The 23,614-nt window shown below is 60.5% G+C and overlaps 2 protein-coding genes and 1 long non-coding RNA gene across 5 annotated transcripts; 1 reads left to right on the top strand and 2 right to left on the bottom strand.

The window, feature by feature from the left end:
- The first annotated feature begins 2,745 nt into the window (after positions 1-2,745).
- Positions 2,746-3,726, top strand: NPB (neuropeptide B). Its single transcript, XM_054047135.1, has 2 exons — positions 2,746-3,056; positions 3,533-3,726. Exons 1-2 carry the CDS (start codon positions 2,766-2,768, stop codon positions 3,659-3,661), a joined length of 420 nt encoding a protein of 139 aa, XP_053903110.1. The 5' UTR covers positions 2,746-2,765; the 3' UTR covers positions 3,662-3,726.
- Positions 3,727-4,236: 510 nt separating this feature from the next.
- On the bottom strand, positions 4,237-23,495 carry LOC128847596 (guanine nucleotide-binding protein G(o) subunit alpha-like). Of its 3 annotated transcripts, none has more exons than XM_054047131.1 (9): positions 23,185-23,495; positions 21,200-21,291; positions 19,275-19,367; positions 17,698-17,858; positions 13,670-13,798; positions 11,250-11,379; positions 10,595-10,666; positions 7,834-7,921; positions 4,237-5,108 (listed from the first exon to the last, which is right to left on the bottom strand). In XM_054047131.1, the coding sequence occupies exons 1-9, from the start codon at positions 23,312-23,314 to the stop codon at positions 4,918-4,920; spliced, it is 1,086 nt and encodes a 361-aa protein (XP_053903106.1). In that variant the 5' UTR covers positions 23,315-23,495; the 3' UTR covers positions 4,237-4,917. The 3 variants fall into 3 exon arrangements, with proteins under 3 accessions (XP_053903106.1, XP_053903107.1, XP_053903108.1); XM_054047132.1 differs by lacking the exon at positions 23,185-23,495 and adding an exon at positions 21,393-21,970; XM_054047133.1 differs by lacking the exon at positions 23,185-23,495 and having other exon boundaries at positions 19,275-19,401; positions 21,200-21,275.
- Positions 16,024-17,061, bottom strand: LOC128847598 (uncharacterized). The gene is made up of 2 exons (XR_008446922.1): positions 17,001-17,061; positions 16,024-16,473 (listed from the first exon to the last, which is right to left on the bottom strand). It is a non-coding gene; the product is annotated as an uncharacterized LOC128847598 (long non-coding RNA).
- Positions 23,496-23,614: the final 119 nt, after the last annotated feature.

Below are 23,614 nucleotides of genomic sequence, written 5' to 3'. Positions count from 1 at the left end.
TGAGCCAGCCGGAGTACAGCTTGTAAAACCCCTCACCTATTCGGTCCCAAGCCTCTAGTTCAGAGGTGGGCAAACTGCAGCCCACAGGATTGCCACCCCCGTGGCGCCGCAGACCCCGTGCCGCTCCCAGAAGCGGCCAGCACCATGTCCCTGTGGCCCCGGGAACGGGGAATTGCAGCCAATGGGAGCTTCGGGGGAGGTACCCTCAGGGATGTGATGCCGATCGCTTCCACTGTGCGCCATTGCCACCCCGGAGCCGCTCCAGATAAGCGGTACCTGGCTGGAGCCTGCACCCCAACTCCCGCCTGCACCCCCAACCTCCTGCCCTGAGCCCCCTGCTGCACTCCACACCCTCTCCTGCACCCCTACCCTGAGCCCCCTATACACCCCGCACCCTCCTGTGCCCCAACCCCTTGCCCTGAGCCCCTTCCAGCACACTGCACCCCTCCCTACATTTATGGCCCTGCATGCAATTTCCCCACCCAGATGTGGCCTTCGGCCCAAAACGTTTGCCCACCCCTGTCCTAGTTCAATGCTGTGCCCTCTCTCAGGTGGCCATTTGTATGCGCGCACACAGGTTCTGTCTGATCCACTAGAGGGCACCAGACACCAGCCAAAGTGGCGTTGGTGACTAACTGTTCGCCTCGCCCTGCCATTCACTTAGTGCAAACGGGGGCACAAGGGGGGCACAGCAGCACACGGGTGCTCAGTACGCTCCAGAAACCATGTGCGCCATCACCACAAGCAGCACCAGTGCAGTGACCCGTCTGCAAGGGGGCTACTTCCTTGTGTAGGGGGCAGCTGGGGAAAGATCGGGGAGGTTGGAGGCATGGGTAGGGTTACCATTCGTCCGGATTCTCCCGGACATGTCCAGCTTTTTAGGTTAAAAATAGCGTCCGGGGGGTGGAATTTGTAAATATCTTAAAAAGTCCAGCATTCTCCCCCCCGCCTGCAGAGCACGGTGCGGGTGATAGGGCGGCTGGCTGGATTGAGCCACTGGCATGGTGCTCCAGCAGCCGGAGCCTCTCCTCCCCTTCCCCCTGCAGCTTCAAATCACTGGCCAGGCGGCCTCAGGCAGCTCCAGAGCTCTTCCCTCCTCCTCCCCATCCCCTGCTGCCCAGCGTGCCACTCCCTGGGGAGAGCCGGGGCACGGCTGTTCTAACCTGCTTTTGCAGGGGGGAGAGAACCGCCCCGCAGCAGGGAAAACAGAGAGTTTAGCTCCTGTCTGAGCCCAGGTGTCCGTTTCCTCGCGGGGCGCTGGTCATGCCCTCGCTGGAACGGAGCGGGGGCAAGGGGACGATGACTGCGGGGTACCTGACCGATGGAAAGGATGCCTGGCAGCAGTAGCCGTGCCCAGCCTGGTGCTGGGGGATAGATTTTGGGGAAGATTTAAAAAGAACAAAGCCCCAGACAGATGATGGTTAGAGGCCTTGGGGGGTCCCCCCATTAATGTCTTCTGAAGTCTCCCCCACCCCCCAGGCCCTCTGAGCCAGTTGTGGCTGTGTCCAGATGCCCCCTGGAGTGAGCCGCACGGTAAGGGAGCCAGGGGGTTGGAGAAGGGGCAGGAGGGTTCTGGAGGGGGCAGTCAAGGGACAGGAGTAGGGGGGTTGGAGGTTCTGGTGGGGCCTGTCAGGGGGCAGGGGTGTGGAGAGTGGTCAGAGCAGTCAGGGGACAGGGAGCCAGGGGGTTGATGGGTTGGCGGTTCGGGGGGGGGGCAGTCAGGGGACAGGGAGTGGTTGGATGGGGCGTGGGAGTCCCAGGGGTCTGTCTGGGGGTGGGGGTGTGGATAAGGGTCGGGGCAGTCAGGGGACAGGTAGGGGGTAGGGTCCTAGGGGGGCAGTTAGGGTGGGAGGGGTCTCAGGAGGGGGCAGTCAGGGGACAAGGAGCAGGGAGGCTTAGGTAGGGGGTGAGGTCCTGGGGGGCAGTTAGGGGCAGGGGTCCCAGGAGGGGGCAGTCTGGGGACAAGGAGCGGGGGGTGGGTTGGAATTCTGAGGGGGGCAGTCAGGGGGCAGGGAGTGGATGGGGCTAGGGTGGGGCTCCCCCCCTTTCCATTAGATGCAGGGTTCACAGTTTGGTTCAATGGCTCTCAGCGCCCCACTACACATTGCTCCAGCCCCCCGTTGGAGGCAGCGCAGATACATGAAAGAAAGGGGGGAGCTCCCAAGAGGGCAGGTCATCGCCCCAGGAGCCGCGGGGGGTAACCTGACTTTACCGACCCCCAACCCGCCGCCCTCCAGCCCGGGGGGCACGTTACTGGCGAGGGGCCCGGCCAGCCCCGTACCGGGCTCAGAGGCTGGGCCGGCGCCCTGCGGGGATGGGGGGAGCGAGCCCCGGGCACCCGGCCAGGGCCGGGCATTGCAGCAAAGGGGTCTGGGGCTCTGAGCTGCAGCTTGTGGGGCAGGGACTGTCCGTGTTTCCCGCCGCAGCAGGACCCAGCCCGGCGAGTTCGCAGCTTTTCTCACAACCGCGTTCACGCCCCGCAGCCCTGGGAGCAACGAGAGCGGAGCGGGGTCCCGGCGCGTCCGGCTCGACGGAGCTTCGGTTCCCTCCGCCCGGAGGTGCCATGTCCGGGGGTGCAGGCGAGCTCCGCCAACCCCTGCGCCCCACACACCCCCGGGCCCCGGTGACCCTGCCCCGCGCCCACCCACGGACTGGCTGGCGGCCCCGCGGAGCCCCCCACGTGCGCCCGGCCCCGCCTCCGCGGAGCCCCGCGCAGCGCCAGGCGCCTCCCCCGCCCGCCCGCCCGCCGCTATAAGGGGCGGCCGATGGCAGCGCCTCAGTCGGAGCCGCCGCCGGACCCCGCCGGCACGATGCAGCGACCCCGAGCCCGAGCCCTGCTCTGCCTCGCCCTGGCCGCGCTGCTCGGACCGCCCGCCCAGGCGTGGTACAAGCAGGCGGCCGGACCCAGCTCCTACTCGGTGGGCAGAGCCTCGGGACTCCTGTCCGGGATCCGCCGGGCGCCCCACGTCCGCCGCGCCGAGAGCGGGACAGACAGCGCCGAGCGCCGCGCCGAGCTGCTGCCCCCCGAGCCGCCGGGCCCCGCGCTCCGGAGCACGGTGAGTGGGGGCTGCCCCGGGGCCCCGTCTCTGCCGCCTCCGGCAGTTCTGCGCCCCCCGCTCCTCTGGGGCCGGGCCAGCCGCCCCTCCAGGACCCCCCCCCCGCGGGGCCAGGCGCCCCTCCAGCCTACACCCACAGGAATCCACCCCCCCCCCAGGGCCAGCCACGCCACCCCTCCAGCCTGCACCCCCAGGACCCACCCCTCTGGGGGGCCAGTCACACCACCCCTCCAGCCTGCACCCCCAGGACCCACCCCTCCGGGGGGCCAGTCACACCACCCCTCCAGCCTGCACCCGCAGGATCCCCCCTCCCCCCGCGGGGCCAGCAGCAGCCCCTGGCCCCAGCAGGCAGGAGTAGGGAGAACCGGGTCCCTTTCACCGCTGAAGATGCAGCAGGTGCTGGGGCGGTGGGGGGAAGAGATCCGTGTCCCCGACAGTTCTTTGCGGGCTGTAACCACCCACTTCTCCACCCCCAGGCTCTGTGCGTGAAGGACCTTGCCCTGGAGCTGCCGAACTGCCAGCTGCTGTCCGGAGCCCACAGCACGATCCTGTGCAAGGCTGATGTCACCATCTCCCTCGACCCCTCAGACTGTACCAGCACCTAATCCCCCCGCTATGGGGGAGCAGCACCTTATCGTCTGCAGCTGACAATAAAGGCACCTTTAAACCATCTCATCTCTCTCTCCTGCCTGTCATGGGGGGGGGGGATGCCAGCCCCAGTAGCGCTCTGCCCCCACAGTTCTGCTCACACCTGCTTCCCCCTGGAGGGAGCTGCCTTCCACCCTGCTCACCCCTTGGGGATCCCTGAGGGGCTGGGCTAGGAGGGAGGGGCCACAGCTGGAAATTTGCCCCCCACCCCACCAGCCAGGGCAGGCTGAGCAGCGCTCCAGCCCCCACGACCACCCCTCAGCATGAGACCACTCACTGGCCAGCCCGAGAGATGCAGGACCCAGACCCCAGCAGCCTCCTAGTCACAGCATCAGGCAGTGATCTTACCTCCCTGCCCTGTCCCAAATGCCATCCATTCAGCCAGCTCTGCCCTCCTTCCCGCCTTTAGTGTGCAGATGGGGGGTGGAAACAGCATTTATTTACATCTCACAGCAGTGGCAGGGAGCTCAAGAGTCACTCACAAGGGGTCTGGATCCAGGTCTCCTCCCCCCTGCAGGCTGGGAGAAGGCAGCAGGCTCCTGTGGGCAGGGGGGGGCTTCTACCCCAGCCCAATTAACTGAGAAGGGGTGAAGCGGGTGGGACAGAGCCTCTGCTGGGCCCCCTGACCATCCCTAGCTAGGGCTGCCCCAGGGGCTCAGGGAGAGGCTAGCCCTTGGTTTGAAGTTGGAGGCTCCAACTGCTCCTGCGGAGAGCCTGCCCCCAGCACTGCTTAGCCCCAACCGGTTCCGTGTGGGGCTAGTGAAACGCGCCAGGCCAGGCCAGGCCACTCAGAGGTAGCACCCACCTCCCCTCTGTCTTTAACCTGAGCACTGTCAGGACACAGCACAGGCTGGGGGCAGGAGCTGCTGTCATGGGGCAGTGCCCAGTGCAGAGGAAAATGGGAGATTCAAAGCACATGTACAACCCCACATACCCCACCTCAGCCCTGCCCCTTAGGGATTAGAGTCACCATGCATGGGCGTAGTGCCACCTCAACCTGTGGGGGAAGGGGGGAGAGGTCCTTATCCCACATGGAGCCAAGTGGAAGGAGTTAGTCCCAGAAGGCTTAGGGATGATGGTGCCAGGAGCCAGGCAGGTCCTTTGATCCCATCATATGTCCCTCTTCTGCCCACTCAGCAGCTCCATCTGTAGCATACGGCATCTCACTTGAACTCTAGCAGCAAGCCGCCCCCCAGCTGCACCTGCCTGCACTTCACAGCAGAGCTGCTGCCTCCAGGTTTTCCTGGATGATGGTGTCCATCACCATGTGGAATACGCCCCGCACACTGTGTGTGTCTGTGGCGGTGGTGAAGTGGTGGTAGATCAGTTTCTGGGGGGTCTCATTGCACGACAGGAAGAGGCTGGCGATAAATCGGGCTGCAGCACCCACATCACAGTCTGCACCTGCAGGAGAGCAGATGAGGGCAAGTGAGATGGAAAATCTCCACCGCTGGCTCATGTGCAGCACACCCACCATGCAACCTCCCATCCCCAGAGCAGGCAGGAGAGAGCGCTCTCCCAGGGCAGGGTACCAGGAGAGAGCCATCCCCAAGCAGGCGTGGGGTGGACAGCGCATGTGCTGCTGCTTTTAACCAAATGGCAGCCCTCCTGCCCTATCTGGTACAGAGGGAATCCACTGACGGTCCTGGCCTAACCCTAACGGACGAGCCCATGTGGCTCACCCAGCCCCAATGGGCCAGCACAGGACACAGGCCCAGGAGCTCACCATCCACACGGGCACGAGGAGGCTGCGGCGGGGGAGCTATCAGCACTGGGGAAAGTGCAGTTTAAGGGGAGGCTGGAAAGGGGAAAGTGAGGCTGTTCCAGGTCTTGGGGCACAGCAGGCATGAGACAGGGGAGAGGCTCAGGCAGGGTAGTCCCTGAGCGGGTGCAGGACGGCTGGGATGCAGGCAGGACTTTAGTCAGAGTTGGAGGAAGGGGCAGGTCTGCCTTTATAAACCAGCCACCCAGTACTCAGGTTTGACAATTTACTGCCATGGACACTCCTGGTATCATGTCAGTCTGTGACATCACTGATTAGAATGGAGATGTCTAATCACAGGCAATGCTGGGAAAGGAACTTCAGATAGCAGGAAACTGGCAAAAGGTCAGGTGTCAGCGCAAGGCTTAATCCTGGCTGACCTCGGGGCCAGGTCGCCCACTGCCTGCTCCGCAGCTCCAGGAGGGACACAAGGTTCTTTCTTCAGGGGAGAATTGGCTCCAATCAGTGGGAGCTGCACTTGCCACCCACCCAGCTCTCCCAAGGAGGAGAACGGAGTCTGGCAGTGTTTTGAGACCACCCCTCGACTCCCCAGCAAACCCTGCTCTCCGCTCCTAGCTATTTATTTCAGCTGGGCTCAGCCAGCACCTTACACACCCTCTCCTTGTCTCCTGCTCATTCAGCCTCTCCACCAAGGGCTGTAACGACCCCAGCTTCCCTAGTGTGGGCTGACTGCCATTTTGTATTCCGTGTTGAAGAACCAGCTGGCCTTGACAAGGTCCAGTCTATTACGCTGCAGTCCAGCCAGGAGCCTGGCTCAAGCAAGGTGCTGGACTCGTAGCTGAATGACTGACTGAGGAGCCATCCAAGCAATCTAGGACCATCAGCATGGATTGCCTCTCACTGCTGGTCCTAGCCGTCTCGCAAGTAACTCTCTACAGATGCCTGACTGGAGGGGCAGGACTGGAGTTTCTCAGTCTGGGCACAGGGTTAAAGGGAGTAAGACTGTATTTTAGAGAGGGTGCTCTCAGAGAAGTGGGGTCATCACACGCCAGAAGTCTGGGCTGGAGGGAGAGACAGAAGGCAAGAGGGATTCTGCCTGGCCTGACATGCAGACTTCGGCCTCCCAGAAGGGATGAGTAGGGGAGGGGGCATCTGAGGACTGTTTGTCAGTTTGCAAAGATTCATAACTCTCGAGCACTTATAAGAGTAAAGTGACTGTGGATAAGAAATCCCCTTGCTAAGCTGTGTCCCTTGCCTTCCCACCATGCTGCCCCTGAAGGGATTAAACTTCAGCATCCACAACTAGGTGGAACTCTGGGCAGAACGTGAGAGTGACTAGGGGCTCCAGAGGGATAAGGCTGTAGTTTTGGGAACTGGGGCACTGGGGTTGCAGAGCCCCATGACTTAAAGAAAAGCTCACCAGGAGTGTGCTCTAGAGACCCAGAGCTTCGGGCTTAAAGCCAGGTGGATTGGGTCCAAGTACAACAGATTAGTGACTGTCCAGAAGACAGGACTAAACTGGGTTGCAACACCTGGATTTCGGTCCCAGCAAGAAGCACCCCTAGTAATGGTTCTGTCCCTTGGGACCACATGGCACCAACTACAGACCTTGAGAAAAGCCAAAGGGGCCCTCAGTGCAGATGTTCTCAAGGCCCAGGTGTGGGCTGTGATGCTCCACAGGACACAAAACCCTCAGCTCCTCGCCATCTTGTGGTTTCCCCTCCCTGAGCTGAGCAAGGCCACGCCCTGCAAGGTGAGGTTCCCAGGGGCTACGGCTGCGCAGTGCACTGTAGGACTTGGCCCTAAGGAAACCATTCCCCACGGGTTTGCTCCAGCAGAGGGGATGAGGGTGTTATAGTAAAGCTAAGGATTCATAGGCCCCAGAGCTCAGCAGCGCCAGGTAAACTGTCCCCTGCCCTGTAACTGCTTTGCTACATGAACACATGGGACCCCAGCCCCCCAATTAGTGTGTCAAGAGTGTGCATGCTGCCCTGTCAGACCCCAGAACAGGGAGGCTGCAACAAACCAAACTACCGAACACTGACCGCTCCTGCCATGCCAAGATCTGCAAAATTCAGCCCTGGAGAGGATCTTCCCTACGCTGAGGCTCTGGCTTGCTAATCTCGGCTCAAGCAGAGGAGCAGGAACTTAGAGGCAAAATCCACTTGCAGACATTTCTTTGATAAAGACAAATCGAGAGAGGCAGGGAAGTCGTCTCAACCATTTCCCATCCTGCACCTGGCTCTCTACTGCTCACAACACCCACCGGGTCACAGAAGGGACCCCTGCTCATCTGGCAGTCTGTGCTGCAAGCCCAGGAGAAGGAGCAGCACCACGCCCTGCCACCTCAGCTGCAAAGCATCCTTGGTGAGCGCCCAGGGACAGAGCGGGGTGGAGGGAGCCTACCTGTGTACTGAGGAAAGAAGAGACGCAGGTGCCTGCCCAGGCGCAGGATTTTCTCTTGGAGAAGGTCGATTTTATTCAGAAACAAGATCTGTGAAAAAAGCAGGATGATCAGAACCTGCCCTGGCCCTACACTGCTGTTCCCAAGTCACCTCCTCCCCTCCCGACCACGTCACTGCAGCATAGACCCCACCCACCCCCAATGCCTAATCTGCAAGACGATGCTGGGACGGTTACAGGGGCAGCTTTGCCTAGTCTCCGCTGAGAATCCTCACGTTGTGGGGATCAGAGTAGCAGCCGTGTTAGTCTGTATCCGTAAAAAGAACAGGAGTACTTGTGGCACCTTAGAGACTAACAAATTTATTAGAGCATAAGCTTTCGTGGGCTACAGCCCACTTCTTCGGATGCATACCAAAGAAGTGGGCTGTAGTCCACGAAAGCTTATGCTCTAATAAATTTGTTAGTCTCTAAGGTGCCACAAGTACTCCTGTTCTTTTTACGTTGTGGGGAGGAGATTTAACATCTCTCCCTCCCACACCATCTTCCCGCCCAGCACTGCAGGCCAGTGGCAAACAGCACAGATTTAGGGCTTGGTTCATGGTAGTTGCATGGTTCCTTTACTCTGCCAGAGCCAGACTCTGGAAGTTTGCCCAGTGCAGGGGGATTCCTTGGCTGGCTAAGTGCTGCTCCCTCATATTTCAGAGTAGCAGCCGTGTTAGTCTGTATCCGCAAAAAGAAGAACAGGAGTACTTGTGGCACCTTAGAGACTAACAAATTTATTAGAGCATAAGCTTTCGTGGACTACAGCCCACATATGCATCCGAAGAAGTGGGCTGTAGTCCACGAAAGCTTATGCTCTAATAAATTTGTTAGTCTCTAAGGTGCCACAAGTACTCCTGTTCTTCTTTTTGCTCCCTCATATGTTGCTGTTGTGACGAAGTGGGACTGTTCTTAATGTTTCCTCTGAATACTGTGTGGGTGCCTCAGTTTCCCCTATGCATTTCTTAAGTCTCTAGGTGGTGAGGAAAGGCCAGTGTGCATAAATCACTGACATTCTGTCTCCCTGGCAACAAATGGCCAGGGCCCCTTCCCCCCCCTCCCCCACAAGGAAATAGCTAAAGGTGAACAAAGAGATCAGGTGACCTCCTGGTCCAGGAAAGAGACAAAGCCGAGAGAAGGAGGGACTGGTGGGGGTTTCAGAGTTGGAGCTACCTGGGGACTAGGTGTGAGGGCAGACGTGGGTGTCTGGCTCTCTGAACCCCATAATGGACCCGGCTGAGGGGTCCCGTTCGCCGCTGTACCTACAAGCTCTGTTTTAGACCATGTTCCTGTCATCTAATAAACCTCTGTTTTACTGGCTGGCTGAGAGTCACGTCTGACTGCGAAGTAGGGGGTGCAGAATCCTTTGCTTCCCCAGGACCCCGCCTGGGCGGACTCGCTGTGGGAAGCGCACGGAGGGGCATATGCTGAATGCTTCCAGGAGAGACCCAGGAGGTGAAGCCGTGTGAGCTTCTTGCCCTGAAGACAGTCTGCTCCGAGGGAGAGGAGGCTCCCCAAAGTCCTGACTGGCTTTGTGGGGAGCAGTTCCAGAGCATCGCCCGGGGACTCCATGACAGCTGTGCTCCAGCTATTGCCAGAAGGCAGCTGGGCGCAAGGTAGGGCAAATGCTGAGGCTGGTGCCAATACAGTACAGCCCCACGGGCACCATGAAACCACCTCTCCCATCGCCTGGGGTCCAGCACCAAACTTGGGCTGGGCGCAAGGTGTCTTAGTAAAGTTGGTCTGACAGTAGCACCTAGAAGACAAGATCAGATCCCCTCATGCTGAGAGTGCTGGACAGACCGTGAGAGAGGGTCCCTGCCCCAAAGGGCTCCCAGTCTGAAGAGACAAGACGGGCACTGGGTCCCCTCCCATCTCTGTGCACAGGGTCACCCAGCAAGCTAGTGGCAGAACCAGGAGCAGAACCCAGGACTCCTGAGGGCCCTGACAATGGGCCCTTAATCCTCACAGTCCACTGGGAGGTAGGGGAGAGTTCACCCCATTGTATAAATGGGGCACAGGGAGAGGGAAGCGACTCACCAAGGTCATATGGTCAGTGGCAGAGATTCCCAGTCTCCTGCTTTAATCACTAGTCTAGGCTCCTGCCTAGGCCAAATCCACCTGAGGCAGGCAGAGGGCTCTTATGGGGAATAGAGGTGTCCGGAGGTCCCAGTTCTGACCCAGTTATCCTGTCAGGAACTGGATTGATTGACCACCTCTGGCTTGAGCTGCAGGAACTCAGTGCTCATAAGGCAGATGCCACTGTTTAATCATTTCATTAGCAGAAATAAATGAATCAATTAGCGAGTGAGATAAGTTACAGGGCCCGACACTAACCAACACTGTCAAGCAGAACCAGCCCCCCCTCCACAGAGACAGCAGCAGCTGCTTCTTAATTACAAGTGGCAGCCCCACTCAGAGAAGGAGCTGGAGTCCAGGCTGCCAGAAATGGCCCCAGTGTCTCATCACAGTGCCAGGATCCCCAGAACAAGAGTCTGCTGTGCTCAGGTGAGGGGAGCAATGGGCTAGTGGGACCATCCCACCCCTCCTGCATACTGCAGCTTGCCCATTCGCCACCTGATGCCAGGACAGTGCAGGGTGGGGAGAGCTCTGAGCCCACTGCCCCGTTCCTTACAGCTCCTCCTGCTGGGAGAGGCTGGGACCGGAATCTATGCAGCCAGTGCTTCTGCGCTGCTCCCTTATGGTGCCTCTTGCTGGGACTCACCAGGGAAGTGCTTTGGAAGAACACGTTGTTGCAGACAGAGGAGAAAAGCTTCATGCTTTCCAGAAGCCGATTCTGAGGAAGAAGGAAAACAATCTTGAACACCATGGAACTGCAGTGGATCAGCAGAAGTGGCTGTGGCCAGCCAGCTCCCTGGGGCGGGGAGCACCCCTCCGCTTTCTTCCCCCAACCCAGATCCTGACCTCAGCGCCCCCTGTTTGTGCTCTGCTCAGCACTCAGAAGCAAGGGGGCATGCTGGCTGCATTCTCTCATTAGGAAGGGCCCAGAACTATGCCCTAGGAAGATGGAAGGGGGCAAACTGCGCAGGCCAGGGGAGTGAGAAGAGATCTACAGATGGGTAACAAAGGGCTGTGGGCCAGGGCACAAGAAGCCAGCAGCCCGGGGCTGCAGCTGGATCACTGGCTTTATGAGAGGGTGCAGGGGAGAAAGGGGGGTTCTGGGCATGGGCAGACCCAGGGGAGGCCGCGGGGAGAACACAGGTGGGATTGGCAGGCTGCTGTCATGCAGCAGGAATGAGTGTTCATGCCCTGGGAGAGGATCAGCTCAGGCACAGAGTGAGCCCCCAATTGCACAGCAGGCAGAACACTGGCGCCTTGAACACGAGAGAGCCCTCCCCCCCCTCCGAGCCTGGCCTTACCAGCGCTGGCTCCTCTGGGAGAGCCTCATCGTATGCACTGAGAGACGCCACAAACAGCACGGCTCGCATGTCCTCAAAGCAGCCGAGCCACTTCCGGCGCTCAGAGCGCTGCCCACCCACATCGTAGAGCCTGCAAGACAGGGCAGAGTACCGTAGAGGGTCTGCCCAGCAAGGGACAAACGGCTTCCCCAGGAAGGGGACTGAGCAGTAGGTCAGACAGTGAACGGTTAACCCTCCCAGCGCCACCAGGCTGCTCAGCATCACTATCCCTACAGAAAGGAGGCATGTGGGAAGGGGCTGCTGCCAGGTCACACTGCCAGGAGTGGAACCCAGGAGTCCTGGCTCCTGGGCCCCTCTGCTCACCACAAATGCTTCCTCAATGATCTTTAGTGCAATGGTCCTCAACCAGGAGTCCGGGGTCCCCTAGGGGGCCGCGAGCAGGTTTCAGGGGGTCCACCAAGCAGGGCCAGCATCAGACTCACTGGGGCCCAGGGCAGAAAGCCAAAGCCCCACCACATAGGGCTGAAGCCCGGGACCCTGAACCCCACTACCCAGGGCTGAACCCAAAGCCTGAGCAATGTAGCTTTGCAGGGCCCCCTGGCAAATGCCCTGCTTGCTATCCCCAAATGCCAGCCCTGGCTTTTATATGCAGAAAACCAGTGATTGTGGCACAAGTGGGCTGTGGAGATTTTATAGCATGTTGGGTGGGCCTCAAAGAAAGAGGTTGAGAACCCTGCTTTACTGGATCCACTGCAAGCACCTAGTGAGCGATGTGCCATTGGGGACGTTCTCAAACCCATCAGACCTACTGCCTACGCCCAGTAACAGCCCCAAACGAACCATCATTCCCCACTGGAGCCCCAGCCCGGGCCCTCAACAGCAGCCCTCAGCCCCCAGTCCCACCCCACCTGCTCGCTGCTCAGGAGACTTTATGTGGAAAGCAGAGGCTGCCAGATGGCAGGCTCCCTGCACCTCCCCGCCCCCCCCCCCATTTACATAGAACCGGCTCTGCAGCCCTGGTGCCCCAGTGGATGAGTGACAAACACGAGTGATCAGTTCCCTCCAGGTGGCAGTTGATGCTCAAATGAGCCAGTGGAAAATTACTGCCAGAATGCAACTGGCAAATTACAGCCCGGTCTGCAGCTCATAAACCTGGCGCCATTCCCCGGCGAGCAATTGTGCTCAGAGTCACTGGCGGCACAGGGACAGGCTCTGCCCAGCTCTCCTCTGTTCCAGAGACCAGCACCAACAGGGATGCCAGCACCTTGGCCTGGCACCTGCCAGCTGGGGACAGCCGGGATGAGAGAGCAGGGAGAGCTTAAAACTGGCATCTGCCGCATTTCCCAAGGGCCTGGCAGCAGCCATGCCCAGGGCTGTGGGAAAGGGGTGGGGAGCGGAGAGTCGGGCTCACACCAAAAGTTATAGCAGCTACTGAAAACAAGAAGAAACTCCCAGCCCGATAGGGGAGGCACCGTGGCTCAGACCCTCCCATGTGTGGCCCAGGCCATGTCAGATGCAGCAGCATCTTCCCCCTCCAGTTGTTGGGTTGGCGCCTGAGCCACCGCGGCTCACCCCAGGCAGCAGCGCAGAAATAGGGACTGTGCCCTCAGGCAGGGTCTCTCGATGGTCAGACTCAAACCAGCGAATCCAAACAGCTTATTACAACAACCACAACCACCCCTGTGCCTCCCAGAGCCTGTCCGTCTGCAGGAGCCCCAACAGTCAGAGGAGTCGAACGCATCTGGCACTCAGCTATGCCACCTGAGAATAGAGGGAATGGCCCCCAGCCTGAGGGGTCCCCCACAGCAACCCACCAGCCCCAGCGTTCTGCAGCCTGCCCCTGGAGAGCAGATGCCTCGGGCTGCATTTGAGAACATTGGCCTGCCCCCCCGCCCCCGCCCCTCTTGCTGCTTCTGCTGAGGCAGCCAGTGAGGGGGCAGTTAGTGCTGTGTGGGGTGGAGAGACAGGCAGAAACCTGACCATATGGAATTGGGCCTGGATACCATTGCCAGCCCCCAGATCCCAGTGCCAAACACCTCGACTTCGTCAGGTATTCCCCTCCCGCCGCCAACTCAGCTACTAGAGACATTTTAGGTCTTTATCAAATCAAGCAGAACTCAGAAGCCTTCTGTGTGGGAGGACAGCGCTGCTCAGGGAGGGCAAGGGAGAGCCACATGCCAGATAAGCCCACACGGGGGGATTAATGGGAAATCGATGGGGCTTTGCTGGTCAGGGCCAGGCTCCCAATCAGCGCAGTCAAGTCACTATGGGGAAAGTGTCTGCTTAGCAGGCTGATTTCCTCCGGCCCCACCTCCCCAAGGCTCTGGGTGCTGTCAGGCCAGGCCTGGCCCCTAGTCTCCTCACAACTCATCCGGCCACTCCCTACCCAGCGCGTCTCATCCGCTGGCCACACATCTCACCGGAACACCAGGTCCTTGATCCTGAAGTGGGTCTCAACGATGCCACTTGTGCGCAGTCGGACACGCAGCACGTCGTTTGGCGTGGGCTGGAACTCGGGGTGGACGAGCCGCTCCATGTTCTCAAAGAAACTGGGGAGAGCAGGGGAGAAATCCTTATAGCCTCTCTCATCTACACCACATCCTGCCAGAGTCTGTCCACTCCTCCCTAGTCAGCTCCCCCGCCACAGAGCCTGACCAGTGCCTCTCCTTCACCCAACCAGACTGCCCAGCCCTCCTTTCAGCCCCACATTCTCCCCCTCCCCAGGCATCTCTCAAGGCCTTGAAATGACATCACAAGCTCAGGAGAGCTCCAGTGCCCAAGCTGTGCCCTACCCCAGTACAGGTGTTTGAGGCAGTTTCACTGACCCAGGGCTGGGCCCCTGAACCCCCCAGGAAAGAAACCAAGTCAAATCCTTTTCTAACCCCCAGCCAATGGTCCAGGTCTCTCGGCGGTAACAGGTAGCTCCTTCCAAAGCAAAACAGCACGCACACACACCCCAAAGAGCACGCTTGCCCCGTGCCCTGGACCACCCTAGGCCCTGCACCAACTCCAGGCCTCCGCAGCTTTAACCAAAAGCAAACACCCAGCGGATGCTGGGGTCCCTCAGCAGAGCCCCTTCTGCTGCCCATCCCTGCATACACCCCCAAACTGGAAGATGCCGGTTGCCCTTAGAGATCCTGAAGCAGGGAGGCATTGCAGGACTGTCCAGCTGAGAACTTAGGGGCCCCCACAAGCCTGGAGCTGACTGGCCAGAAGAGGGGCCTGGGACCAGGGAAATGGAAAATCTCAGGGCCAAGCTGTGGCAGCTTCAGAAGCCAACACATCCACCCACCCCAGCCCAGCAGGGGTCACCCCCGGATGGGGCTCACGCAACGCCTGAGGCCGTGGATGAGCAAAGCTCCAGGATGAGGCTGGAAGAGCAGCTCAAAGCCTGGCAGTGTTAGTGGCAGCTCCTCCACGGGAGAGTCACTGAAGCTGCTGGTGCAGTCCAGGGCTCCACCACCCCCTCCTCCCCCAGCCCGTCTCGGAAGCAGCACTAAACACGGTGCTGCGGGCGCATTTCCATAATTTCACACGCGCCACAAACGACTCAGCAGCTCCCGTAGGGCAGTGGTGACACTTTATTGACTCTCCCAATCTCTGCTCTCCTGGGGCTGACAAGTGCACAAAGCGCTTCCCTCCAGCAGCAATAATGTGCTCGCAATTTCCATACTAATCTCCCCAGCCAGGAGGAGCCATCCCACACCACAGACAGGCTTTCCAAACACTGCTCTGAACAAGAGCCCCATCCCGATCCTCTGCCCTGGGGGGGCTGACAAGTGGCTGTCCATCCCCCACCCCGCCACGTTCCTCCGACATCTTGGGGGAGACACGGTAGTAGTGCTGCTGCCCTCCGTGTGTCCCAGGCTTCAGCACAGATGTGGCAGCTTCCCAACCCTGTGTCCTTGGCACTGGCTGTAGACAGCATCCCCAGAGCACTGACTGGTGAACAGTTCATGCTTCCTTCTCCCAGCTTTACTCAGCTCAGGACGCTCTCCCCCAATGGCCTGGCTAGCCAGTAAAAATTATCCTTTAGGTCAGGAGCTGTAATTGCTTCCGCGATGCCAAGGCAGAGACCCAGGAGCTGCCGTCTCAGGCTCAGACTCTCCTCTTCCCCAGCAGCACCAGCAGAAGGATGCAGCAAAATCTGCCCTTTAATTGTCTGGCAGCTTTGGCTGGAGGGCAAAACCAGTCCCAAGCCCCAGGGGAGAAGAGCCTGTCGACAAACACTCGGATCTCTCCATAGCTGCTACACAGCCCCAGCTTTCCCCACCCAAAGCTACCCCAGTCCCAGGCTCTCTCAAGCAGTGGCACTGTAGGAATGGCACAGAACCCTGACTGCAGAATTGGGGGCAGTTTATATCATGGCCTGTCCCTGCCCCACAGCAGGCGCTGGAGCATTAGTGGGAGTTGGGGAGAACACAGCTATTCTGGTCACAGCCAGGGGCCCCCTTCCAGGGGCGCCCGGTTATTCTGAGAGCAGGTGCACTGACCTGTGTGTGTTCTGGAAGCCAGGGCCCCACGGGAGCCATACAGTAACTACAACTTCCAAGAACATCTCTGAAACAGAAAACAATCAAAGCCCAAACTTGAAATTCATGAGCCTTTCCCCCAATCTAACTCCAAGTTTTCTTCCTCCCCCCAGGACTTGCAGGCCACAAGCAAACACAAGCACAGAAAAAGAGGGGCCCGGAGGCACTAGGAGACTGAAGAATATAAAATGCAAAAAGATTTCTGCTCAGGAATTACAATAAGAGGCCGCAAGGAACTGCAGCTCTGCCAGGCACTGTTTATTCCATCTCATCAAGAGAAGCTGAAGTTTCTGAGCGAACGAGTGATACAAGCAGTCAGGCACCAAAGCACTGGGGAGAGCAAAAATTAAATAACATTGACATTTAATAACCATTGCAACTGTTTGGGCCCAGAAGCAGCATCTTTCTATGGAAATGTTCAGCCGGGGGTAGAATTGCCACTTTTGTTGGGTTGTTTGTATTTAATGACAAACTCTTCTTGAGTCTGACTTTGCAGAGGGAGCCGAGAACTGACAGGTCTCACCGCGCCAGGGAACGAATATGGAAATGGGAACACTCCCACCCCAAGACGAACGCTGAGCTCTAGGACGGCCCAAAGTGGCACAGGAGACACAACTTGCCCTTTTGGCAGCTTGAGGCAAGAGCAGGCACAAGGCAGCAGCTGATGGATCTGCAGAGGCACCAAGACGTGGCTAGGAGACGAGCGGCAGGTGTGGTGGTGTCAGACACCAAAAACGAGAAAATAAAAGTCCCGAATAAAGCATCAGCCACGTCCAGCCAACCCCCCAGTAACTGCCCCCCGACCAGAGCCATCTGCAGCTGCCGTTCTGCTTGAGGCTCTCCAGTCTGCTTCTCTCTCCCAGTGCCACCCCCCCCCCACCACAGGTGGGCAAAGGAGCAGCCCCAGAACCACTGCTCTGTGCCCTTAACCCCTCTCCAGCAGGCACATACGCCCCCAGCACAAACAAGCCCAAAGTCCTCCTCGATGGATGGAACCAGCAGAATGCTTCTGCCTAGCCCCCAACACCCGATCACAGCCCCAAGGGCCTCATTAGCTCAATTACCAGCGGGGTGCGGCCCCTCCACGACCTCACCCCCCCAGGGGAGGCTGGGCAGTGGGCCAAGCACAGTGCAATGAGGGGCCCCTTTCTCCCAGGCCCAGGGCTCTGCTCTGCCCAGCGTTGACTAACTGGGTGAGGGAAGCACAAGCTGAACTCACGGAGAGATAGAGGCAGCAGAAATCAGGAGAGAAAGCCCCACTCCAGGCTGGGAGGCTGCCGAGAACATCATGGACCAGGAGGGATCCCACCCACCCCACTTCTGCCTGGCAGGCTTGGCAGAGACCACAGAGTCTGCAGCAGGCTCTCGTCTTTGTTCTCTCCGGCCGTTGATCCAGCTCTTGTCACTTTACAGCTGTTACAGCGGGTCCCAAACCACTCCCAACCCTCCATCGACAGGAACACTCTCCCTGCCAAAATGCAGCTGCCCGGGGTAATCTGCGTAGCACAGGAAGGGAAAGAGGATGTTTTGCTGCGAACACACACAGAGCTGAGGTGGCAGGGGAATGGAGCCAGGCCACCAGGGTAACACTCCTACTGCAGAGGATGATTAATGGGCAGGAGGGGCCAGCAGCTCTGAAAGCATTCAGAGCCAGCCACATGGGTCGTCCACCACAGCGGGGCCTGAGCGCCAGGTGCAGCACCCACACAGTGCCCATGCACACACAGCTGGCTGCACATGGGGCACACACAGGCTCCCGGGGCTGAGGCCACTGCACATGGGACTGTCACTGCCAACTCCCAGCAGCAAAGGAATTCAACAGGCCTGAGTGTTATGGGCTCAAACCCTCCCCCACAAGATCAGCCACACAGCAGGAGAGCCACAGTGCAGTGCACTGATGGGGCTGCAGTACTCACTAGAGCGCAGAGTCATTGAGGCCATATTCATAGCCTCTCCTGGTTGCTGCTTGCACTCCATCATCAGCCCAGAGGCAGCACAGAGCATCTGACACCCAGGGAAGCACCATCTGGGTCTCATCCAAACAGTGGCTGCAGGACAGCACGGAGCGGGCATGCACCTAGGACAGGGAGAGAAGGGCCCAGATCAGTTGGGAATTGCTGGAGCATCTTGGCTTGGGGCAAGCATGGGAGGGGAGGGCTTCAGAATGGGCCCAAAACCTCCAGGTCACCCTCTGCTCAGCTCTAGAGAGGGCTGGAGCCTCCTATAGTTCCATCCCCCAAGCCACTCCTGGGACAGACATGTACCTCAGAAGGCTCCGAGCCTGCGCTCACGTGTATGGTGGGGAGGGGGTTCCTTCCCCATCACAATCCCCTTCTAAAGCTAAAATCTTTTCCACAGTGACAGGTCTCCTGGCTCCAAGAGCAACTGTGTCATGGATGACAGAGTCATTACTGAAATGCCAATACAGTGCCTTGGAGATTAATAGTCCACAGACATGTACCGCCCCCCCCACTGCAACAGGGAACAGATATACACACCGCTCCCCCACAACGTGGGATGGGGCAGGGGATCTGCACACACAACGGCAATACTGGGTGGCCCTACCCCACTCAGGTAGAGCCTACAAGATCGCTTGCACTTTCCTGCTTTATAACAATGATGCGGAGTCTCAGCAGTGAGCTGTTCTAGCGAGCCCCACTTGCCCCCCATCTACTCAAATCTTCACCTTCCCCACTCCCAAACTGCTGCAGTGACACACTGCACTTTCAATGCAGAGCCCTGCTGCAATCTGACAATACAGGCAGCATAAAACAAATGCAATTTAATATCATGCTGAACACCACGAACTATTTTACTCGCTGCATCATTTCGTTTTCTGGTGAATTCAGTAAGGCTTTCCTCCCTCCACTCATCTGAACATGTGCATATCTTCCTGGTTGCCCTGCAGGCCTGGCTGCGGGAACTGGAGGTGGAGATCACAGACACCGGGGACAATGGGCATGGGAAGCACCCAGGAGCTGGGCTGGGGACCTGTTGTAAAATTTGCAGTAAGAGACCAACAGATCCCTGATCGGGACTAACACTGAAGAGCCACCTCCACCCCATAACCCCAAATCCACCCCCCCGCCCCCCGGGTGCTGATCAGTACTAGTTCCCTGACACAGACAACCTCTTATAGGTGCTGGAGCTAGGGGTGCTGCCACACCCCCAGCTTGAAGTGGTTCCATCCTATACAGGGTTTACAGTTCGGTTCAATGGCTCTCAGTCCCCCACTGTACACATTGTTCCCCTGCAACCTTCCTGGGAGATGTGGCTCAGAAAGGAGATGATTGCACAGGTTATAACTGGGTTAGCCCCACAAAGTAGGGCACACAGAAACCACATGGAAGGGGGTCAAATGTGAGTGCACAGAGGGGTTGGACACGAGGAACCCCTGGAATCAGTCCCCTGAGTGGAGTTGTGTCCCCTCCCCTGACTCCAGTTCAGCCCTCTAACACTGGGTCCGTGTCCCCTCCCGCAGCAGCCCAGCTACCTGGTTCTTGCTGTTTGCCAGGTCGATGTGCAGAGTCCCCATGCCGTGGAGAACAAACTTCATGGAGCTGAGCAGATTGTCCAACACGGCAGGCTGCAGAGAGAGGGAGACGCAGAAGGGACTCATTCTGAGGGCAGAAGAGGAAAGGGAAAACTCGCGAGTGCCAAACGGGAGCCAATGCAGTGGGAGCAGCAAGTGCCCTCCAGTTCCCAAAGTCCAGATCATCAGCACAATCATACGAGATCTGATTCCAGTTAACGCCATTCAGTAACACGGAGTCAGTCCGAGAGGCTCTCTGGTGAATTAGAGGAATCTGAGCATGAGTCCAGGGGACAGATAAAGTCAAACTTTTTCATTCCACTAGGAACCAAAAGCTGTTTCCAGAGGTGCTGGGAGAGGTGCTGCCTGGATTTGCAGCAGTGCCTCTGCCCGGCAGATACACATGAGGTTCCTTATCAGGATAAACGCACGGCCCATAGCACCACTCCCCTCACACAGCAGCTGTGTTCCAGGGCACTCAGCTCTATCCCTGCCCCAGAACCCCGCTCCCCATCCCAACAGCTGCAGTCTGTTCTCCCCTCTCAGTGGTCACTTGACCATATACAGACTCAGCTCTTATCTTCCTCAGACCCAGCGTCTTCATGTTGCTTTCTCTGAATTCCTTCAAGTTTGTCAATGTCTTTCTAGTTCAGTGGTTCTCAAACTTTTGTACTGGTGACCCCCTTCCTCCGAGTGTGACCCCCCCCTTATAAATTTAAAACACGTTTTTATATATTTAACACCATTATAAATGCTGGAGGCAAAGTGGGGTTTGGGGTGGAGGCTGACAGCTCACTACCCCCCATGGAATAACCTCGTGACCCCCAAGGGGTCCCATTTGAGAACCCCTGTTCTAGTACTTTAGTTCTTGGAATTGAACCCAGCATTCCTGGGGTGTGGCTGTCTCGCCAGAGTAAGGAACTGTTCCCTCCAGGCTTTGGGACGTGAGGCCTCTGGCATCCAGAGACCCAGAGCTGAGTGCAAGATCCAGGTCTCCCCCCAGAGCTGCACATATGCCTGCATTTTCCAGAGTGACTCATCCTTTGGATGCAAGAGGGAGGCCCTTGGAGGGGCCTGGCTTTCCGAGAGGGGTGCTCAGAGCTTCCTGAACATCTTTAAGGGGACTCAAGCTGGCCCACAAATCACTAGGAAATTTGAAGACACAGGCCATAGATGTTGAAGGCAGAAAGGACCATTGTGACCATCGTCTGACCTCCCACACAGCACAGGGCAGAGAACCAGTCAGTGACCCCTGCATGGAGGGAACTATTCTTCCCCACTATGGACATAACACTAGCGCGCCCACTGACTTGGGGTTGAACTGGAATGTGTCCCCTGCTCTAGGGCATGATGCTTATACTGCCCACAATTGGTTGCTGCCATCTGACATCCAGAGAGGCTCAGGTGGTCCCTGAATGCCAAGAGGCCGAGATGCTAACACCAGAAGAGGGCTGTTCTGGAGGGAGGAGAGCGCAAAGCCAGCGAGGAAAGTCCCACTTCCCTGCGCAAAGGGGGAAATTCCTGCCCCCATCCAGCACTGAGGTGAAAGCGCCCTCCAGGCCATCAGCCCCCAGTGAGATTTCCAGATGGCTGCACTAGCATCCACAAGAAGCCTGGGCCTTTGAGAGGGGTCCCCCAGGGCCTGCCCAATTCAAGCCCCAACCCTGACAGCAGCCAGGCTGATGTCTGAGCACATCCCAGGCAGAGACAAGCCCAGGCCAGCACCATTCCCACTCACCCACCAGAAGCGTCTCTGGCCGCCTGTTCCACTCTGCCGAGGGCAAGAAAAGACCCAGATGCTGGCCAGGATCCCACTCCCCAGGAGAGAGGCTGGGAAAGCCAGACCTGGACACAGGGGGCAGAGGGGACTCGCAGTCTAGAATCACCTTAAAGTCGGCTAGCTCCTCCGGGCTGAACCCCTGGCTGTGGATGATTTTCATCTGCTTCACCAGTGTACTCTTGCCACTTTCTGCACTGCCTGCAGGGCAGGAACCCAGTGTCACTGAATCAGCCTGGGGAGGGGACCGAGTCAGTGGGAAGTCAGAGATGTACAGGGGACAGGAGAGACCGGGAACATACCTGAGCAGGCGCTGGGTGGAGAGAAGAAAGGGGAAGAGAGCAGCCACAATGAGCCAGGAGGGTCGGGAGAGAGACTGGAATGTAGTCAGGCCCTGGGGAGACTGGCCCTGAGAGTTGGGGAGCGGCCCCCGGAGCTTGGGTGTGGGGCCTCAGGGAGGGGGAAAAGGAGCAAGGTCCCAGGTGGGGACTGGCCCCCGGAGCTGGGGAGCGGGGCCCCAGGAAGGGGGAACAGGAGCGGGGTCCCGGGGGGGGGGAAGCAGCAGCCCCTGGAGCTGGGGAGTGGGGCCGGGAAGAGGGGGGCAGCAGCGGGGCCCCAGGGGGGGAACGGCCCCCAGAGCTGGGGAACTGGGCCGGGAAGAGGAGAGCAGGAATGGCCCCGGAGCTGGGGAGCGGGCCCCGGGAAGGGAGCGGGGCAGGAGCGGCCCCCGGAGCTGGGGAGCGGGGCCGGGAACGGGGGGGGCAGGAGCGGCCCCCGGAGCTGGGGAGCGGGGCTGGGAACGGGGAGGCGCAGGAGCTAGGCCCCGAGGGGAGGCGGGAGCGGCCCCCGGAACTGGGGAGCGGGACCCGGAGCTGGGGAGTGGGGTCCCGGTAAGGGGGGGGGGGCAGGAGCGGCCCCCGGAGCTGGGGAGCGGGGCCGGGAACGGGGGGGGCAGGAGCGGGGCCCCGAGGAGGGGATGGGAGCGGCCCCCGGAGCTGGGCAGCGGGGGCAGGAGCGGCCCCGGGAAGTGGGGGCAGGAGCTGGGCCCCAAGAGGAGGCAGGAGCAGCCCCCGGAGCTGGGGAGCGGGGCCCCGAGGAGGGGACAGGAGCGGCCCCCGGAGCTGGGGAGCGGGGCCAGGAAGGGGGGGCGGGAGCGGGGCCCCGGGAAGCTGGGGAGCGGGAGCGGGACCCAGAGCTGGGGAGCGGGGCCCCGAGGAGGGGACGGGAGCGCGACCCGGAGCTGGGGAGCGGGAGTGGGATCCCGGGAAGGGGGGGCAGAAGCGGCCCCCGGAGCTGGGGAGCGGGACCCGGAGCTGGGGAGCGGGGTCCCGGGAAGGGGGGACAGGAGCGGCCCCCGGAGCTGGGGAGCGGGGTCCCGGGAAGGGGGGGCAGGAGCCGCCCCCGGAGCTGAGGAGCGGGGCCCCGGGAAGGGGGGGCGGGAGCCGGGTCCCGGGAAGGCGGGGCGGGAGCGGGACCCGGGAGCGGGATCCCGGGAAGGGGGGGGGCGGGAGCGGGGCCCCGGGAAGGGGGGGGCAGGAGCGGGAGCGGGGTCCCAGGAAGGGGGGGGCAGGAGCGGCCCCCGGAGCTGGGGAGCGGGGCCCCGGGAAGGGGGGGCGGGAGCGGGGTCTCGGGAAGGCGGGGCGGGAGCGGGGTCCCGGGAAGGCGGGGCGGGATCCCGGGAAGGGGGGGCGGGAGCGGCCCCCGGAGCTGGGGAGCGGGGCCGGGAAGGGGGGGGCGGGAGCGGGATCCCGGGAAGGGGGGGACGGGAGCGGCCCCCGGAGCTGGGGAGCGGGACCCGGGAGCGGGGTCCCGGGAAGGGGGGGCGGGAGCGGCCCCCGGAGCTGGGGAGCGGGACCCGGGAGCGGGGTCCCGGGAAGGGGGGGCGGGAGCGGGGTCCCGGGAAGGCGGGGCGGGAGCGGCCCCCAGAGCTGGGGAGCGGGGCCGGGAAGGGGGGGCGGGAGCAGGATCCCGGGAAGGGGGGAGCGGGGCCGGGAAGGCGGGGCGGGAGCGGCCCCCGGAGCTGGGGAGCGGGACCCGGGAGCGGGGTCCCGGGAAGGGGGGGCGGGAGCGGCCCGGGCCCCCCCACGCCCTCACCCAGCAGCAGGATCCGCACCGCGCCCAGCTCCCGCTTCGCCTGCTCGTACAGCTCCCGCTCGATGCGGCGGCTGCGGCCGCGGGCTGCGCTCCGCTGCGCGGCGCCCCGGGAGCCGAGGCAGAGCCCCATGGGCCCGGGGACTTTTCAAACGTCGCCGCCGCGGACCGGAGGCTGCAGGCCCCGCCCAGCCGGCTGCGGAGCGAGGAAGGCGGCAGCTGCCGCGTAGCCCGAGCCCGGCACCGGGCTCTCCGGACCCCCGCGGCCGGGGCAGCGCCGGTCGGACACTGGTCGCTGCTCCAGCCGCCCCCGCCCCGCCCGGGACACGTGCAGCGCCGCCCGCGGGCCCGGGGCCCCGCCACAGCCCGCCCCGCACGGGGCCACTCACCACACCCAAACGGCCCAACAAGTTTATTATTTTCCACCACAGGT

Source organism: Malaclemys terrapin, chromosome 13 (genome assembly GCF_027887155.1).
Source record: "Malaclemys terrapin pileata isolate rMalTer1 chromosome 13, rMalTer1.hap1, whole genome shotgun sequence".
NCBI classification, from domain to species: Eukaryota; Metazoa; Chordata; order Testudines; family Emydidae; genus Malaclemys; species Malaclemys terrapin.
Note: the sequence above shows the minus strand (reverse complement) of the source record. Positions and strands in the feature narration are given on the sequence as shown.